This window comes from Sander vitreus, chromosome 19 (assembly GCF_031162955.1).
Source record: "Sander vitreus isolate 19-12246 chromosome 19, sanVit1, whole genome shotgun sequence".
NCBI lineage: Eukaryota > Metazoa > Chordata > Actinopteri > Perciformes > Percidae > Sander > Sander vitreus.
Window position 1 is genome coordinate 10,468,704 of NC_135873.1, and position 18,430 is coordinate 10,487,133.

The 18,430-nt window shown below is 40.9% G+C and overlaps 1 protein-coding gene across 4 annotated transcripts; it reads right to left on the minus strand.

Moving 5' to 3' along the window:
* On the minus strand, positions 1-17,295 carry synpo2a (synaptopodin 2a). 4 transcript variants are annotated; one of them, XM_078276033.1, is made up of 5 exons: positions 17,065-17,295; positions 11,665-11,816; positions 9,683-10,476; positions 4,190-7,872; positions 1-943 (listed from the first exon to the last, which is right to left on the minus strand). In XM_078276033.1, exons 1-5 carry the CDS (start codon positions 17,170-17,172, stop codon positions 341-343), a joined length of 5,340 nt encoding a protein of 1,779 aa, XP_078132159.1. In that variant the 5' UTR covers positions 17,173-17,295; the 3' UTR covers positions 1-340. The 4 variants fall into 4 exon arrangements, with proteins under 4 accessions (XP_078132159.1, XP_078132162.1, XP_078132161.1 ...); XM_078276036.1 differs by having other exon boundaries at positions 5,000-7,872; positions 17,065-17,294; XM_078276035.1 differs by having other exon boundaries at positions 4,940-7,872; positions 17,065-17,293.
* Positions 17,296-18,430: the final 1,135 nt, after the last annotated feature.

The window sequence follows — 18,430 nt, forward strand, 5'->3', positions numbered from 1 at the left end:
GTTAAATGTTACGGAATATTTTTTCTCCATATATTGTTAGAGTAATCACCCCTTTTCACATATGATTATGGCATACACAGATTTGGTCTAAAACCTTTTATACTAGATATTTAACAGCAAAAAAGCAGAAAGAATTAAAGAATATGATCATATCCAAACCAGGAGAATTCTAGCAATCTTTTCAAATGTCCACTTCATTATATATTAGCGCAAGCTCCTCACTAACAATATTTTTGTTTGTGTATATTGATGAATTAGAAAAAGAAAATGCACTTGAATGTGTTGGGGAATCAGTGAAACTTGGAATTGGACTCATTAAACCCACAGGTCACAGTGTATCCTATCGCCTCCAACTCCAAGTGTTGTTGGTGTACACAGACTTGTAAGTTTGTTTTTCCAAGGGACTCTTAATAAACTCAGAGGAGGACACAGAGGGCCCCAGGTTTGCCTGTGTAACTGACCTCTGAGGCTGCCACTGTCTGGGTAGGGACCTGTAACCAGCATGACCGGCAGGGGTGGAGACAATGCTCCTTGTTAGGGACCCAAATGATGGCAGTGGAGGTCGACTCTGACTGCGGCTTTGGCTCTGGCTCCAAGTCTGGCTGCTTGTTTTCTGTGGGGCTTCGTAAGACACCCTGGCTTTCCACTCTGCTGGCGGCTCAGGCAGCATTTTGCGCTGGGCTGCCAAGCGTACATTTGTGGCAAGGCTTTGCTGGAGGTTCTGGAAAGCAAAGGCTTCATCCACCAGGCCCAGGGGATGCCGGGAGGCGGCCTCCCAGGGCATGAGGGGTTTGCGGCCCTTCTCTAGCCAGGATGTCTGCCTTGCTGGGAGAGTTGTAGAGGCCCAAGCCAGAGGCTTGGGGGAGGAAGAAGCAGAAGCCGATTTCTGGCCCATGGATGGTACTCTGGCTGGTGGGGAAAGGGAGTAGCTCCTGCCAAGTGCCTGTAAAGAAAGATCCAGACATGTTTATTTTAGTAAGGGTTCATTTTTGTTTGGCTGACTGGTCCTCCAGCCAAATCAAATCAGCTTTGAAAATATTGGAAAAAAGAATACACATCAACACATTTCTTTTAAATGCTGTTATACTCCAATATTGTATTTCATGTTAACTTTTGCTCTGTTTAATTATTCTGTATAAATATGTAAGACTGTGTTAAGATCGGAAATAGACAACAAAGAAAATGAACTGCTAAAGCTGTTAAAAGCTCTTGTAAACTTATTTTATCGTCCATTCCACAGTAAGCCTCCTCAACCCAGTGCTTTAGCATTTGTCCAAACAGAGTGGACTGCCCTCTTGTTTCTCAGAAATGGCTCATGAGAGTGCATGGGTTTCCCAGAATACGCCAGATTCAGCTTTGCTATACAGCAACACTTTGAAAGTATGACAATGAGATGGCAAAACTTCTAAATGTTCATTACTAACATCTCCATAAGGATGCCTAGACAGCTAAGGGTTATGTGCGGTGACAAAGCACCTCTGTACTGTTCATCGTCTCCGACAATACATTTTGTTGGCTGTGGCAGACATGCAGAAAAGGCAGTGCTGCCATCATCTGGTAAAAGATGTACAAGATCAGCAGATAGCAAGAGATGGCAAAAATGAAAGAACAGAAAAGACGAGAGTGCCGTCATAAAAAGAAAAATGAAACTAAATGAGTAAAGAGGGAACGCATTATCTGCTGACTCAGGTATGGCAGTGTTATCCTGGATTATCGCAGACACAAGAAGGGATGAATAGATTAGTAGATGATCTACGGATATATTTTTATTCTACTGAAGGAAATTGACGAAATAACCATTTACTGTATACATTGTCTATGTCTATGACCATGCTGCTATTCTGCCAATTTTAACATATATCTCAGAAATGGAGCTGATCAGGTCTTAAGAGTTGGTTTCCGTGGTGGTGTGCATTCAGACGGTTGTTCAACAGATGTTTTGACAGATGTTCAAAATAGTCTGTTTATGTTTATTTATAGTAAGGACATGGTGTGGTTTTCTTTGAGGTCCCAGGTCTATAAAAGAGTTAATTTGAGAGAATAAGGTATGTAGAACATCTGTCCTGCCTTAGTCTGAATAAAACATAGATACTAAGTATGAGTAGATAGGTAAATAGAAACCCAAGTTTAGTTGTATCAGCATAGATTTAACATAGTAACTAAACCAATATTGTGTGGTCTCTGAACCTAGAATAAATGTTAATTGTCTCTGTTTTATCTTCATTTGATTGCATAAATAAATGCATGTGTGACACAAACATTAAGATGTAATTGTCTTCAGGGTGCACTAATAAACAAGTATGGCTGAGATAAAGATGAGAAAAGCTAGGGGTAAACTCCACCAATTTCAGTAGGAATAAAAATGTTCCCAACAGTAGCTGCAGAAATTTGGTAAACAAGGACACTATTAGATATTAAACTCCCACTTAAGAAATATCTGCCTTCTCTGAAAATGCATGACACAACACGGATATATATTTTAGCAGGGGCCCACTCACTTGACCTCCAGAATTGTCCAATGAGGTTGCCTGTATTCATTGAAGTCACCTGTCTAATGATAAGGAATGTGCTTTTCAAGCATTCACCTCAACTGCTATAAAGGTAGATGATTTGGATAATGAAGTGTTTCTGGCTGATGTTAACAAACTCTTCATAGAGTATAAACTGTATTTTGTTTTATTGTTGAAGCTGATTTTTTCATCCACTGCCTTTGCAAAAAGGCATATAGTAGGTATACGAGTTAGTCTAATGTGATGGTACTTGAGTAAAAACTGATTCATAGCTGAATGTTTTGTCTGAACCAATATACATTAACTCAATATTTATAGTAGAGGTAGAGCAGTAGTGAAATTCAGCAAGATGAAAGGAAAAGGGCTCAAAATAGAAGAAACTCAAAGGCATGCTAAAAGGACAAAAGAAAGGAAAGCCAACCAAGGATAAAAGACATTTTAATGACACTGCAGTGAATGATACAGGAAGTGCACTATGAAGAGAAACACACAAAGGAAAAAGAAAAGAACATTAAGAACAAAAGCAGCCCTGTACCAAAAATATATTTGTGAAATTTACTGGGCTGGTTATCCTTTCAATAATTCTTCTTTTGTATATCATTTAATCATCTATTTATAAAATACAAAAGCAAGAGAAGATGTATGGAAGAGTGAAGCTACATGTGAGAGAGTGCAATACTGTATAGTTCTCCGTTATCAGGGAAAATACAACTGGGGTCTGAGATACAGTAGCTTTCACTGGCTTAAGTTGAAATTTAAGCCTACTATCTCTGGACCCCATCACTCCCTTTCATGAGGCAGTTTAAATATAGTACCTAACATGATGCAACAGCTGGTAAAAAGTTTAAAATAAAACTAACCCACTTAAGAAGTTGCTATGGAAAAGAGACTGGGGAGAGCCACTGAAGAATAGATTGTTTACTAATGTAACATTTGATGTTTAAGCAAGTTAGTGCTAGTTGTTATGTTTTGTAAGGAGTACTGCTGTGTTCTCCAGCCTTTACTTGAAACTCCAGAGTTGTTACATAATCTCTGTACTCTGACATTGCAAATTTAGCCTTCTGGTTGGTACCCTTCTACCTCACCACTTTATTTTTACTTTATTATTTTATTGTATTTCAGTTTCAGTCTGTTTATAAGTTTGTTTATCAAATCAAATTTGACACATTAAGCATTTCCTTCTTTTCAAAAATCTAATTCCTGTTGTCACTGTCTGCTACCATTCACTCCTGATTTTTTTCTCTCACTCCTTTCTTTCAATTCTTACTGAGTATCATGCTCCCCTACATTCTTATATTGCCACCACTTTAGATTCCTTTACATAAAATTACACATTATAGTGATTTTTTAAGTATCCACATGCATAATTTTCTTCATGTACATGCTTTATAAACATGTAACATTCATTTTGGCTCCTTTGCGTCTGTTAAGATAAACTTAAATCCCACTCTTATTCTTATGTTCTTAATTAAGTAGTAATACCATTCACATTAGCTCTTAAAACTTTGAAAACGAGCAGGTGGATGGGAAGATATTCATTGCAAAAGAAAGTGTATGTGCTCAAAATAGTCCACTTAACAGTGGATGGCAAGAAGACCAACCCATTGACTCAAGCAGACACCAAGCATGTCATGATTCTACCAGAATCACTCTTTATCAACTGCTGTAGGTTTCCACACCTGAGCTGAGCTCTTTTTAGCTGTAAACTTAGGTTTAGGAGCAGCTACAGTGTTGCCACCAGATGCAGATTCAGGCCTTCCAGCTACAGGAAAACAAGGAACAACATAGCTACTGAGAGGCTGTGGCTGGTAAGGTACTGAGGGAGCTGCCAGGTAGGGAGGACTATTAGCTGGTTGGTAAGTGGCCTGCAGTGCCTGTTGGTAGGTAGGGTTTGGAGACTGAGGAGCTTGGGGATGATAAGCAGGTGGGACAGGTTGCTGATACTGTTGGTTATATGCCTGCTGGTACGGACCACCAGGAGGTTGTTGATATGGGTTGGAGGGAGGATAAACATTAGCTGGGTTTTGCTGGTAGTGGCCATCATGCATGATAGGCTGCATGGGCATTCCATAGGCTTGCTGGGGGTATGGGGCGTTATATGGTCCAAGTGGCTGGATGGGGGCCATTTGCTCATATCTAATTGTTTGGTTTTCAACAGGTGGGTTAGGAGGTGCAATGTCAGGCTTAGGTTCAGGGGGGTTGGCAGCCTCTGCTGCTGGGCCAAAGGTAAAGAGTGAGGAATTGAGTTGATAGGGTTGATGCTTCATAACATCTACAACACTGAGGGGTTTAGGGGCAGGTTTTTGTTTCTCTTTGGCTTTTGTCTTGGCTTTGGTTAAAGGGCTACTTGGAGGGGGCTGCTTTGTTGCTGCTGGGGGATAAGAAGGGGACTGAATAGGATTATATGCCCGTGAAGGAGGAGCACGTACGTTGGGTGTATATTTCCACTCATTCGGTAAGGAAGCAACTGGTGATGTTGACCGGCTTGCCTTGTTTGCTTGCACAGTCTCAGAGTCCACAACAAATTTCTCCATACGAGACTGCCTCTTGGCGAACATATCCGCTCCTTTCCCTTTGACAGCTGGCATCTCAAAAGCTGAACCTTGGGATGATGGGTTTAAGACAGTGGCCATTGGGTTGATAGGTGATGAAGCTCGTTGACCAATGGTAAAAGAGTGCATTCGCTGTGGTGGAGTCGGAGGGGTCCGGATTTGTGGGGCATTTTGTGGTGGATGCCAAGGTTTTGGAGAGGGACGAGTGTTCACCATTGACGTGGAAACATTCACAGGGGTTTGTTGTGACTGTGGCGCCCAGGCATTCACAGGTGTCTGAGGTTGTGCCTGAGGTGGAGGCCATGTATTCATTGGTGGCTGTGGTGGAGTCTTTGAAGTAGACTGTTGCCAGTTTGGCTGTGGTGTGGACTGGGGTGGAACTGGTTGAGCCCAAGGTGGTTGATGTTGGGCCTGATTTTGCTCTTGGGCCCAAGAATGTATCGGTGTTTGACCATGTTCTGAAGGGTGCTGGGCCCATGATGGTTGGGACTGAGCCTGGGCAGGTACTGGTGGCCATGGATTTAAAATGGTTTGAGGCGCCGCTGGGGGTTGTGCTTGGGCTGCTTGGATCCAAGGGGGCTGAACTTGAGTTTGTGATGGAGGCCATGCATTAATTGAGGGTTGCTGTTGAGGCTGAGCTGAGACCCAAGATGTTTGAGGCTGACCTGGTGCTTGGGCCTGTGGCCATGCTTGCTGTGGAGCCTGATGCTGTGGTTGCTGAACCCATGGTGGCTGTGGCTGGGATTCTGGCTGGACCTGTTGAGCCCAAGGAGGTTGTACTTGGGATTTTTGCAGGGGTTGAACCCATGGTGGTTGATGCTGAGGGTCTGTTTGTGATTGCTGTGCCCATGGTGCCTGGGGCTGCTGCTGCATTGGTTCTTGAGGTTGACCCCAAGTTGGTTGCAAATGCTGCAGATTTGGCTGCTCATGAGAATGTGTCCAGGGTGGCTGGACCTGTGGATGAGACTGTGGTTGCTCTTGACCCATGGTCCATGATGGCTGAGCATGTGTCTGGGCTTGGGCTTGCTCTTGAGGCTGACTCCAGGATGGCTGAATTTGAGGGGTCCAAGTATTTGTGGGAGGTTGAGGCTGTGCTTGGGTCTGAGTAGGATGACGCGTCACCCAAGGTGGCTGTGGTGGGGACTGACTTTGAGGTGGTTCCTGGGGCTGCACATGAGCTGGATGCCAAGAATTGGTAGATGCCTGTTGTGCTTGTGTTTGTGCTTGAGCCCAGCTAGTCACAGGAGCAGGCTCAGGCTGCAGGGTAGAATTCATATGACCATTTTCCTGCGCTGTCACTTGCAGAAGCTGTTGTTGAGATTCAGGCTCCGGGAGAGTACATGGGCACTGTTCCTCTGTCGTGGTGCTGGCAGGAGCTTCCTGGGGGGCAGGAGGGGGAGAGGGTTTAGAAGCAGGTGCAGGGTTTGGCTCTAGTTCTGGAGCAAGTGTAGTCTCTGTGGTGGGGGCTACAGCAGGTGTGGATACACTATTTTCAGCTTGTTGAGGCATGTCCTGGTTGCTCACTTCTATCGGTGGGAACCATGGAGGAGAGTTGGGGTTGATCACAGGCTTTGGAGCCACTGGTGGAGGATTCTTTTGTTTAACTCGTTGAGACTGCAGGAAATTACAAGCCTCAGCCCCAAGGCTAAGGTAGTCTTCCTCAGGCCCTGACTCAAAACCCAACTTCTTGTCATTTCTGTTGAGGAGGTTTAGCAGTGCTGGGTTTGGTGATACTTTTGGTGCTTCCTTAAAAGTGAACATTGGCTTGCCAGCATTTCTTCTCCTGGAGTCCGACAAAAGCCCAGTGCGACTTGCAGGGGTAGAAATTCGCTCATCCCGGGAAGCTATCTGCTCTCCTTGGCCCACAGAATCTTGATTGGTCCCACTCATTGCGGGAGAATAAGGGGACGTCGCCATGTTTTCTACTGAGAAAGGCTTTGCAGTACGATTGTTGAGAGAACTCTGCATTTCATGTTGGACTGTGCCATTGATGTTTGTAGAATAGTGCTGCATTTGCTGTTGCTCTTGATTATATTCTTGCTGCTTCTGATACATTTGCTGTTGTTGATAATGCTGTTGTTCATACTGCTGTTGCTGCTGATACTGTTGTTGTTGTTGTTGTTGTTGTTGTTGTTGGTAGTTCTGTTGTTGCGCATAGTACGGCTGTTCCTGATATTGCTGGTACTGTTGTTGGTGTTGGCTTTGTTGGTGTATATTTACATCCATGTAAGCATGACCTTCTGTTGTGGACTGCATATAGGAGTGCTCTTCTATTTTCTTGTCAGCCATCTGCACTCCTTCCACGGCAATCCCCTGGCGCCTAAGCTCCTCATGTTCAGCAGCAATCTCATCCATCCGCTGACGCCGTTGGGCAAACATTACGGCACCCTTACCCTTGGTGTCAGGCAAACATTCCATCTCTGCTTGGTTGTTCAGGTTCCTTTCAATCTCAAGAAGACCCTTGTCCCAGTTGATAGTTAGCACACCTTTGCTACTATGGGCATTAGTGAGAAAATGCTTGTTTATTTCAGAAGCGTTTGGAGCCACAAGGGTAAATTCAACAGTGTGGGTTTCTTGTTTGTTGTCTTCGTTTTCCGTGTCCTCTTCGTCGCTGTATTCTGGTTTGTCTTCTCCTGTGCCGTAGCTCACAAGTGTGTATTTCTTGGCCCTCTGCCGGTGTTTCTTGAACATCAACACCCCCTTGTTGTTGGGGTTGGACCGAGCAGCGGTAAGAAGGAGAGCAATACGTTTACATTTGGATTTGGCCTCCTTCACCTGCTTTTCAGATAGACTCTCGCTGCGCCTGAGCCCTGTATAGAGAAGAAAAAGAGAGAGCTCAGTGTTTAGAATAAAGGACACTAAAATAAAAGCTTGTCTTAGATGGATTTCACCCGCCATTATATGCATTAATAAAATACAGTGGAGGTAAGATCAACACAAATCATTTAATATGTTTGGTGGATGTTTTGGATGAAGAAAACAAACTACATTCTTGAAAGAGCTTGCTTTTCTATGTTTCCCTAGAAATGTTTTTTTTCTTCTTTTTTTCACTTTTCAGCTCTTTGATCACAAGGGCATCTTCAAGTCAGACCTTGCACACTGTATCTGCATTGATCATGATAGTAGTTACTTTTAATTATGAATGTGGAAAGCTTTTTTTCAAAATTTGCCCACCCTGAATGTCAGTCAGAGGTAAAGTTGTATTTTATCATATAAATGCCATTTTGGTTTATCACTCATCTGAAGACTAAAAATAGAGCTTGTGCAAATGACATTGTGACAGATAACAAATTAATTTTCAAATTGAAGTTAGCAAAGTCACAAAGTCACAAAGCAATTAATTTAAGCGTGTAACATCCACTATCATCCTTAAATACCAAATACCAAAATACGTCCAATGTTCTCATTAAAAGCAGAATACCAACCGACTAGTAAACCATCAATACTGTATTGACTGTGGTTGAATCAATTCGAACACACAACAAATATGTTGTAAACTAAGCTATTAACTGATTCCTTTACATTATTAGCCCACATATAATATTTATCCACCTATAGCTATGTGCTTTTCCTCATTTGCTCATTCAGTTAAACATAAAACATCAACCCATAAAGCAATCATAAAATCCTCTGACCCATGTCTAATATCCTCATTTGTTCACAGACAAATGAAGAATTAACTAATTAAATTAGTTGATCTTCCCCATATAGTAGCCTGCATGCATATCCTTACCACTCCTTATCTGTAAGTTCACAAGCTGTCCACTTAAAACCTTCTGTTCTTCTTAAATCTGTCACATTTGCTGACGCTTAGGCCAATCTGATATCATACATCACACAACAAAGCCACTTTCAAACCATTCAACAATTCAAGGCTGTAATAAAATAATACGTAGCCTTCCTTTTTCATATTCCTGCAAGACAAACCTGGAGGTGGTGGAGACAGCGGGAGTGAGCAACGAACTCCCTTTTTTAGCTCAGTTAAAGCATCCAGTTTGAGAGGATCAGGTAACGGGCTAGGGGAGCACATGCTGGTGTCTGTCAAAAGGCCACTTCTGCAGGCATCATCAGCGTGCTGGTGTTATATTTATGTCTTCTACACAGCTCAGAGCAGTGCCTGAGTATCCATATTCATCATCAAGCCTCTTCAAATGGATAGTTTAAGATTTTTTATAAAGTGTATTAGCTTCGTACATGTGATCAATACATGTTTTTTTCCCTTTTGATTCTTTATATCTAGCTTCTGTTGACTGTCATCATCCTATTTGCACTGTGCATCCATACGATCACTTGGATTTTGTTGTAGTTTATGTAAGATCCAGAAGTATGTGCTTTCATTCAGAGGAATTAGCGCCCTTCTCAAACTGCAGTAAGAGACACACTATTTTGAGGAGCACACACACTGGACATTGTGCTTTGGAATGCACATATGTTGTTGACAAATGCAATTTAGTGTTGACCTATCAACATGCAGATACCCCCTTAAAGAATAGAATATATCTTTACACACACACACACACACACACACACACACACACACACACACACACACACACACAAAATAGTGCACACCAGGATAATACTCCCTGGTAAAAATGGAAAAAGTACATAGGTACTTACTTGCGTGTCTTGCCCGATGCTTGTTGGGTTTGTCTGGATCGCCCTCAGAATCAGAGTCCTGCTCTTCTGCTGGTGTTGCCTCTTCTGAGGGAGTTCTGAATGAGACAGTGGAAGACCCAGGCACCCCCTCGCAGTGCCCTTCTCCTTCTTCTCCTTCGCTTTGGGATCCAACACTTCCACTGACCCTGGGGCCACCCACACTCAAGATGCCCCTCCCTGCTTCTGATGCTGCTGGCTGCTGCAAAATGACCTCCACCTGCCCCAGCATCAAAGGAGAGCTAAGCACCACTCCACGCTGGCCGAGCGGCTCTCTGACAGAACACGGTACGTAGTGTGATGCGGTGGTGGTGTGGATTGTCTCAACAGCCTCTTTGTTTGAGAGTTCTCCTTCGACCCCATGAGCACTCCCAAGAGAGGTGCAGCCCACATCGTCCAAGGTTTGCTCGGACAGGGACACCTGGAGCTCGACCATGTCCCCAGGGGAGAAGCACCGGCGTGCTTCTTTATCATTTTCCTTAAAAACAGGCTCCCGGCTTCTCCGATCACCAGAAAAGGGAACATGTAGCTGGGTGTGAAGCAGCTGGGGTCCCTTGGGGAACTCTTTGTTGCTGCCCAACTCCCCATAAGAGGCCTCATCCTGGGACTCAGATATGTAAAGTTTTCTTGGGCTTTGGGACCTCTGCTTTAGGGAGAAGATGTGGATGGTAGTGCTCTCTAAAGCCTCACCAGAGGAGTCCCTCTCACCACAGTATGTCTCTTCTGATTCATAGTCTTCTGGAGGGATGGTGGAGTATCTTTCAGAGGAGAGGGGAGAACAGGAATGAGTGAGTGGTGTACCTTTTCATAGTTCAGTAATCATTGTTGATCATTAATATCAATGAGAGATAATGTCACCTCTTATAATATAAGTTCTTTAAACAGGGCATTGTGCTTTCGGGCTTGTGCATTTAAAGATAATTGACTATTAGGTAAATACAAAATCTCTATGCTGCCTTTAACCATGTGTTTCTTTTTTACTTTTCCTCCCATAAAAAGACAGATGTGATGTCCACATATTTACAATACCATTTTAATAAGAAATACATCTTCACATTAAATTGTTGAGGAAGTAAAGCTTGTCTCCCATTGCTGAAGTTGTCAAAGTAATCAAGCAGATTTAATCTTCATGCAGCAAGTTAAATGAAAGGGTCAGATCACTGAAAAGGAAGGTAATCACATTTCAACCTCGCACTGCCTAATTTCTACTTTCAAGGTCAGCAAGGAATAGCATAACAGCTATTACCTCTGACTACAATTATTAAAATTAAGTTGATTAGAAAGCAGCGAGTACTCATTTTCTCCAAATGGGAAATGGGAAAGAGTGACATATCATAATAATACATTTTGACAGCTACAAGCTGAGGTCATTTGCTCTACAAGTCTACAGAGACAATATTCTATAGTCATGTAGTCATAGAAACAATCCTAATACAAATCCTGACCCTTACTTATAGTCTTGCTGTAGCCAGAAAAAAACTAGATTCAAGAACTAGATACCACTTTAACTGTATATCGCTCCGCAGTTTAAATGTGGGCACATAAGGACATCAATATTTGAGAACATGTCACTCTGATAAACACACTGGCAATAGCCACTGAGTAATGGCTGAGCAGCTGCATGTCAAGCACACACACAAATCTGTAACACGTTGGCCAAGCTAGTTGGAAGGTCAGCATGACTGACACACATTAACTCGCCAATTCCCACAGACATGTACACAGACAGTCAGTGGTTCACTGAGCAATGTAAAAGGGCACAGGCCATAAAACAACATACCATCTAAATGCTAATACAGTGCTGCGTTAATCATGTTGCATGGCTGTTGTGAACACCAAGAACCTACAACACTGCATGGCTCAGTCGTCAGGACACACAGATACTGTTGTGCTTCTGAATGTACCACTTCACTATCATTAATTTAACGGCTGTTATGTGGCCCTACCTTTTGACGAGCAGCTGCAGACAGTCGACCGATGTGTCAATGAGGGCAAAGGCTCGTAAAAGGGTGAGATACGCACATGGCTCTCCGTTGAGTGACACCACCTCATCACCTTCTCGCACTCCCGCTAGGAAGGCACGACCACCTTGTTCTACCTGTGGAAGACCATACCTTAGTTAGAGGACAAGAAACTAGAACAACAGACATTTCACATACCACGTCAGTGTCCACCATCAGCTTAGGTAAGCTCTTCACTAACAGCATCAGAGCATCACCATTAGGTAACAGTAACCTGCCAGTGACCCCCCAAAACACAAATGTACTCCCTCAGATAAATATCTTGACCAGCTGTGCAGAGAGGATGCCCCAAGTGTGAGAATTCCCCTTTAACCTTCACACACAGCCCAGCTACGACAGTGCTGCTATATACAGAAAGTCAAAGTAAATCATCTTTAAATGTTGTCAGTGGCTACTAAGCTCATAATACATAATGCAGCTGTATAGTATTGCTGTAGGCCAGCTCTTCGCAGATCCATTTAAAGGGCACCTCTTCATACAGTTAAATTAATGACTGATGGTTTCATTTCCGTGCAATTTGTTTATGAGGCCTATAAAATGATTCATTAATAAGGACGTTTTCATAATAAGGAGAAACACTCCATACATTTTGCACAAACGGCCACTTATACAGCTAGAGGGGTAAATTATTACTTCAGTACCATGCAATTAAAGGATATACTCTCAGGAAATATGTTAAGATACTTTGCAAATGCATTGCTGGATTTTCATATGTTACAGTCATAAATGTAAAGCGTAAACAATGTAGAATGTTGAATACATAAGGATAACACACCAAACACACTATCATCTCTGTGGACATGTATTCAATTCGAGATACTTGCAGTTAAACAATCTTGTCACTAGATGGCGATGCACGTACACACATCTTTTACTGCTAGAAGAGAATCCCTGTGTCAACATTTACACAATAAGCATGGGAAAAGACTTCTGTAGTGTATGTCCAAAAACACAAAACTATTGTGTGCACCAAATGCAAAGCATAGATTTAGAATATACATACCAGAACCATATTAAAACCAATCTCAATGAAACAGTTCATCATCTGTCTGGCATACCTTTATTTGCTTGACTGTTGTTTCATTGTTTGTATTTCAAAGGCAGATTATTAATATATATATATATATATATATATATATATATATATATATATATATATATAGACACACATACACACATACATACATACATACATAAATAAATAAAAGGAGCACTACCTTACCTGCCTATGCTTTACATAACCTTAAACACATAAGTCTGAGGCAATAAAATGAGCCTACTTTGTTAAACATACAAAAAATATTCATGAGTGACTTTATAGAGCTGGTAACGTTCAGATAAAAACCCCTCTGACTCCATCCAAGAGTTTTTAAGAGTAAACCGTGTGCAAGCAGGCCCTATAAGGCAGCCGGTGTGCCTGTGTATTGGGACCCCTCATTACAGGGAGGATGGTTTGTGTGGAAGAAGGCCACAGCAACCACTCGTCCTCCAAAAAAGGAGGGGAAACATTTGTTGTTGTCTCTCCTCGCAACACAAAGATACACAGACAGTCAGGTAATGTTCAAAAGAGGCAGATACACCTAGTGTCTCACACTTGTTGGCCATTTTTTTCGAATAAAGTGCTTTCCAAAAATACCATTGCCCTGATCAGCAGAATTTACTACTGACATCATGTGAGGCCACAATTACACATTATATGTCCGTGTTATTCTAGGTTGCCCATTTTCAAATTATCTATTTAATAGGCTTCAACACAAGAGAAAATCACAGGAAATACAGGACTGCATAATGTGTCCACATAGCTCCCGGCAGTTCCTGCCCTTCACAGCTTTAAACAATTATGTTTTTACATTTGAGGAAAATATTTTCCAGCTGCCTTACAGGTAGCACTCACACCATGTGGGAGGATAGTTACATTTAATGTCTGTTCTTCTAACAGGAGAGGTGTAGAAGCATTTTGTGGGCTGGAGAGTTTAGTTTATTGCATTAATTTGTCAGGGACGAGGTACAAAAAACATTATTCTTACAAGTGGAATATTATGCCAGATCTAGCTATTAGCTAATTCCCCTTCCACTGCCAACAATTTCCAAGTTATTGCAAACACATTGCATTGTATTATGCTAAATTATATTGTATTAGAGTGTTAATGCAAGAGTACCAGTTCTCTTTATTTATTATTTACATTAATTCGAGATAACATATACGAGACAACGTATACATAGATATGTCAACAATATAGATTATCAAAAATATTACAAGTAATATGATTCATTAATGACTAAAAAGCACATATGTTTACTTTGATAAACTTGACAGGGGATCAAAGTAAATGTATAGGTACATTTTGCAACATTTACTTCTGTCATTGTACAGAGAAAACAGTGTTTTTCAGATAAACTGAGTAAATCAGTAAACTAAAATATATCACAAAAATCATTTTGGTTTGGTCGGAAAATGCTTTGTGATTTCTCCCAAGACCAGGATGTGGATGTTTTGCTGAAAACACAATGCCAAAAAACTCCAGTAAAGGAAAGAGTCGTGAAGCACTTTGTTTACTCTGGAAAAACAGCACTGAATGAATGAAGCAATGGCATTTCGCTGATTACTTGGCAACCTAATAAGATTCCTATGGTGCACTATTAGGACTGACAAATCGGCAACAAGAGCACTCTTTGCTCTGTACAGGGCAAGATAACCCAGGCAGAGGAAGAGGACTTTTATTACAAGCTATAAATGTAATTAAATGGAACATGGATAACATTGTGAATAGTTCACATTAGTATAGACTCTGAGAAGTCTCAAACTTGCATTAAGATTACATTTGCTTTGTCATTCAGTGTTCCATAACTAATCTGATGGATGTTGACATTCCACATACCACGATGGCATACCTTTGTAATTAGGAGGCCAAAATGTCCTGTTCAGGTTGGTAGGATTTATGCATTATTTGGGGGGAATTTCTGTTTCATATTTCTGTTACATATTAGATCTAAGTTTTCACTTTTGCTAAGGCATTCAAAACGAGCATTACAATGTTACCATAGATCAGATGTAAATTGTTCCATGTTTTTCTCAAGTGCGTTGGTGTATTTGTGGGTCACAACTTGTAAAATATTGTATTATGCAGTTTCTGTAGCTTTAAAAAATAAAGTGACCTCATCCACTTTGTACTCAGACCAGGACTCCGAAGAAGAAGAAAAATACTGCCTCCCTTATATGGAAAGAACCTTTTAAGAGTGGATACCCCGTGCCCTTACACTCTCCTGCCTGTCAGTACTCTGAACAATCACTTTCTCCCAGGAAACAAAACACAGTTTCCACTACATTCAACAGAAGCTTTGAAAAACACACATTTTATCAGACACAGGGGAGCCTAAAAGGGTACTTGTCATGATCTTGGTATGTTTGCTTTTTTGACTTTTAACTAACAGACTTGGCTCTCTGTCCTTCCCACAAGAAAAGTTTGGAGGTATGTTTAGATTTATGCCTTCCAGATGAGGTGGACTAAATTCCCCAGATGCCCTACACTGAGACATAAGCATCATGTAGCTACTTCACTTTAATAAGCCAACACTTAAATGCAGTGTATTCACAAGACTCTTTGATGCTAGAGTATCTAAACACCACATTAAGTCTAAAAAAGACATTGAGGTTCAATACAACTTTTTACCATATAACAATTATCATTTATTAAATGCTGTTATTCTGATAAAAGCCACTCACTAAATGCCAGCAACAATGATAATAATGCATTTTTCAGTCGCTTAAAATCACTAACCAGATGTTTATGAATCAATTTGAAACTTCAGTGGAAGCGTATCCACTCAATTAGAAGAGACTATTTATTGCCAGCAAATGTGGAAATACTATCTATATTCATACGATAAATCACAAAAAGCCACAAATGAACATCATAATTGTGGCTTTGATTGTTTGAAATGTGTTAAGCATCTGTCATTAGAATGATCTATTGATTCTTTCAGAATGCTCTCTCCTGGTGGAGCTTTGATGTCGCAGGAATGCAGCTCAAGAAAAACATTTACATGTTCACTACATCGGCGACAAGTTGATGAGGGATCAGTACAGCGTAAACACTTGATGCTGTTATACCATATATAGTTTCAGCAGCTCTTCAAAGTAAAAGCACCTGGCTTTTCCTCTACTGTCCATTTACATCACAGCAACATATCTAAAAGTAATCTTGAATCAGCTGTCTGTATTTCTGCATTACTTTGACATTTTTATTTGTGACATTTTAATTGATCTGACATTTGTATTAGAGCAAGGTGCAATAAAACTTCTGAATGTAACCCTATCTATTTGGAATTTATTTGATGATCCACACTCATACAATATTTATGCATAGAATAAATATAACATGGAAGATACTATTGTCTAGAAAAAAACCTACAGTATATGAAATGAATGAATATACTTAGGCATATTGGATTTAACAGTGTTCCATAAGGAGCATTGCAAGACATAAGCTGTGACAGATGGGTAAAAGTACAAAGCATTGACATGCAAATAATAGCCTAATGTCATCAACAATAGCATCCATCTACTGCCTTAAAATGCTGTGTCATGCCCTTGCAATATGTAATGGAATTTCTGGATCATAAGAAAAGTGGCATCATCAGAGGGAGGATGACATCCTCTGCTGTTACCTATAAAGTGTATTATCACATTATCAGGCTAACCAAATACCATGTAGCCAAATTAGTTATAGCATGACCTACAATTTGCCTAACCTCCTTTCTTACAACTAGGCCTATTTGAATGTTTTTTTAAAGTGACATCAGCTTAGTTTTAGCTGAGCTTTTTTTTGTTTGTATGCATTGGCATTACTGCATAACGCACATATTCTTCACTCTTCAGGTTGGCTACTCATCCGAATAATGCTTTGCTTTCTTGCTGAACTCTTTGTGAGTGATAACAGATCACACTGCCCTAGGCTTCACACTCACTCTTGGCCTTGACCATATAAGGGTCCCGAGGAATCTTGCACCAAAACACAGCCAACGCACACAAAAATGCAGCGAAAGAATTCTCTCCCACCAGGGTTTCAACTTTTTTTTTTACACACTGAACTCAACACAACTCAATTAAAACTGATACCATATATGTACTTGTTATCCAAACTGGGGAATATATAGGATCCACCCTATACGTTTTGTTGTATCATCTTTGCAGTGGGAACTTAAGGCTCTCAGATGACTTTACAATAAAAATAAAAGTCCTGCTATCTCAAATAAATACCTTAGTGTTAACAATATATTGAACACCTAACAGACAGACAAAGACATAGATAGTTATAAAGATACCTGGGAAACTAAGAAAGGTCTGTATGTGTCCCCATCTCCCTCTCTTAGGGTGAAACCCCAGGGTGCACCACCACGCAGTGTAACGCAGATGTAATCCCCGGTGCCCATGCTGCACACAGCTCCTCAGCCAAACCTCCACAGCGCGATCATTGAGCTGTCAACCGGACCAGCAGCACTTTAAAAAAACCACCTCCACCACACTGCTGTATAATCCCCATCATCTGAGTCCAGCCCGCTCAAGAAACGTCACGGAGCACGGACCCGCCTGCAGGCGCTGCATGCAACTGGTGGTTTGTCAGGATGAGCTCTTGGATTTGTATTTTGCACTCTGCCTAATATCACGCACAGCTATGGCGTCCTAATAAACATGGAAGAACTGCTACGTGATACTAAAAAAACACTAAATGTCATCCAACTTCTGCAGAAAATAGCTATACATTTTGATAAAATATTTCAAATGATAAATCCCAGACAGGTATTAAGTGTTCAATTCCCTCTTTCAGCAACGTAAGAAAATTGTGTATTCTGCATCGGTAGAATTGTGCGATCCCATCCTATTTTCGGGTTATTACACCAAAAAGTGGTTTATTATCTGCATTATCTGAGTGTTTTGGCTGTATAATTCTGCCTCCTATAGTGTTAGTGTCTGCAGTGACATTACTTCATCAGGGCCATAAAGTTTAAGAGGTCTGGGGTTTGAATTCCCCATGCAACCACCCCCCTAAGACATTTTATTTAACTGTTCATATCCTGTATTTCCTTGCACTATAGGATGATCTAATCAAAGACTGCAAAGAATATGAGTGTAGCCTATCATAGACTTTAAAAAAACACTGTATGATTTGTGTTAATAAAATGTAAATTACTCCACAACTTGTGACAGACATAAAAAATGTTATATCATTATATCACATTCTATTGTAATTGTAATTGTTCTTGTTCTAATCATCACCATGTCAAATTCTTTGTATGTGCAAGCATACTTGAAAATAAACACTTTCTGATTTCTGATTCTATGTCTATATGTTTTGTGGCCCTATAACTTGATCCTATAATTTGCTTTAATCAACAAATGTACGCAAATTAAAAATACTTTTCTTCATTTGTCATCATCCATATGTCAAAATTTAGTCTCGCTAGGGTGAATTTTTTAGCTGTTGTTCTCATGTGTTCAGATAATGATGAACGCATGCATCCAGTGTGCTGACCATAGACTGTATAAAATTGGTGCTGACGTGTATGGGTTCCCTCTCTTTCACGCATGCGTACACCACTAGACACGACCGACTCACGGCCCTCTCAAGTTAGCTAAAAACACATCGACCAAAGCCAGAAGTTCAACTGTTTACTTTTCAACATAAAAGCA

Bases quoted from the DNA above. Each gene is read 5' to 3' on its own strand.
- synpo2a (XM_078276033.1), bottom strand. From the start codon at position 17,172: ATGGGCACCGGGGATTACATCTGCGTTACACTGCGTGGTGGTGCACCC. The intron at 11,817-17,064 runs GTATCTTTATAA...GGTCTTCCACAG, and splicing joins GACCTTTCTTAGTTTCCCAG to GTAGAACAAGGTGGTCGTGC. The intron at 7,873-9,682 runs GTAAGTACCTAT...TTCTCTATACAG, and splicing joins GCATCGGGCAAGACACGCAA to GGCTCAGGCGCAGCGAGAGT.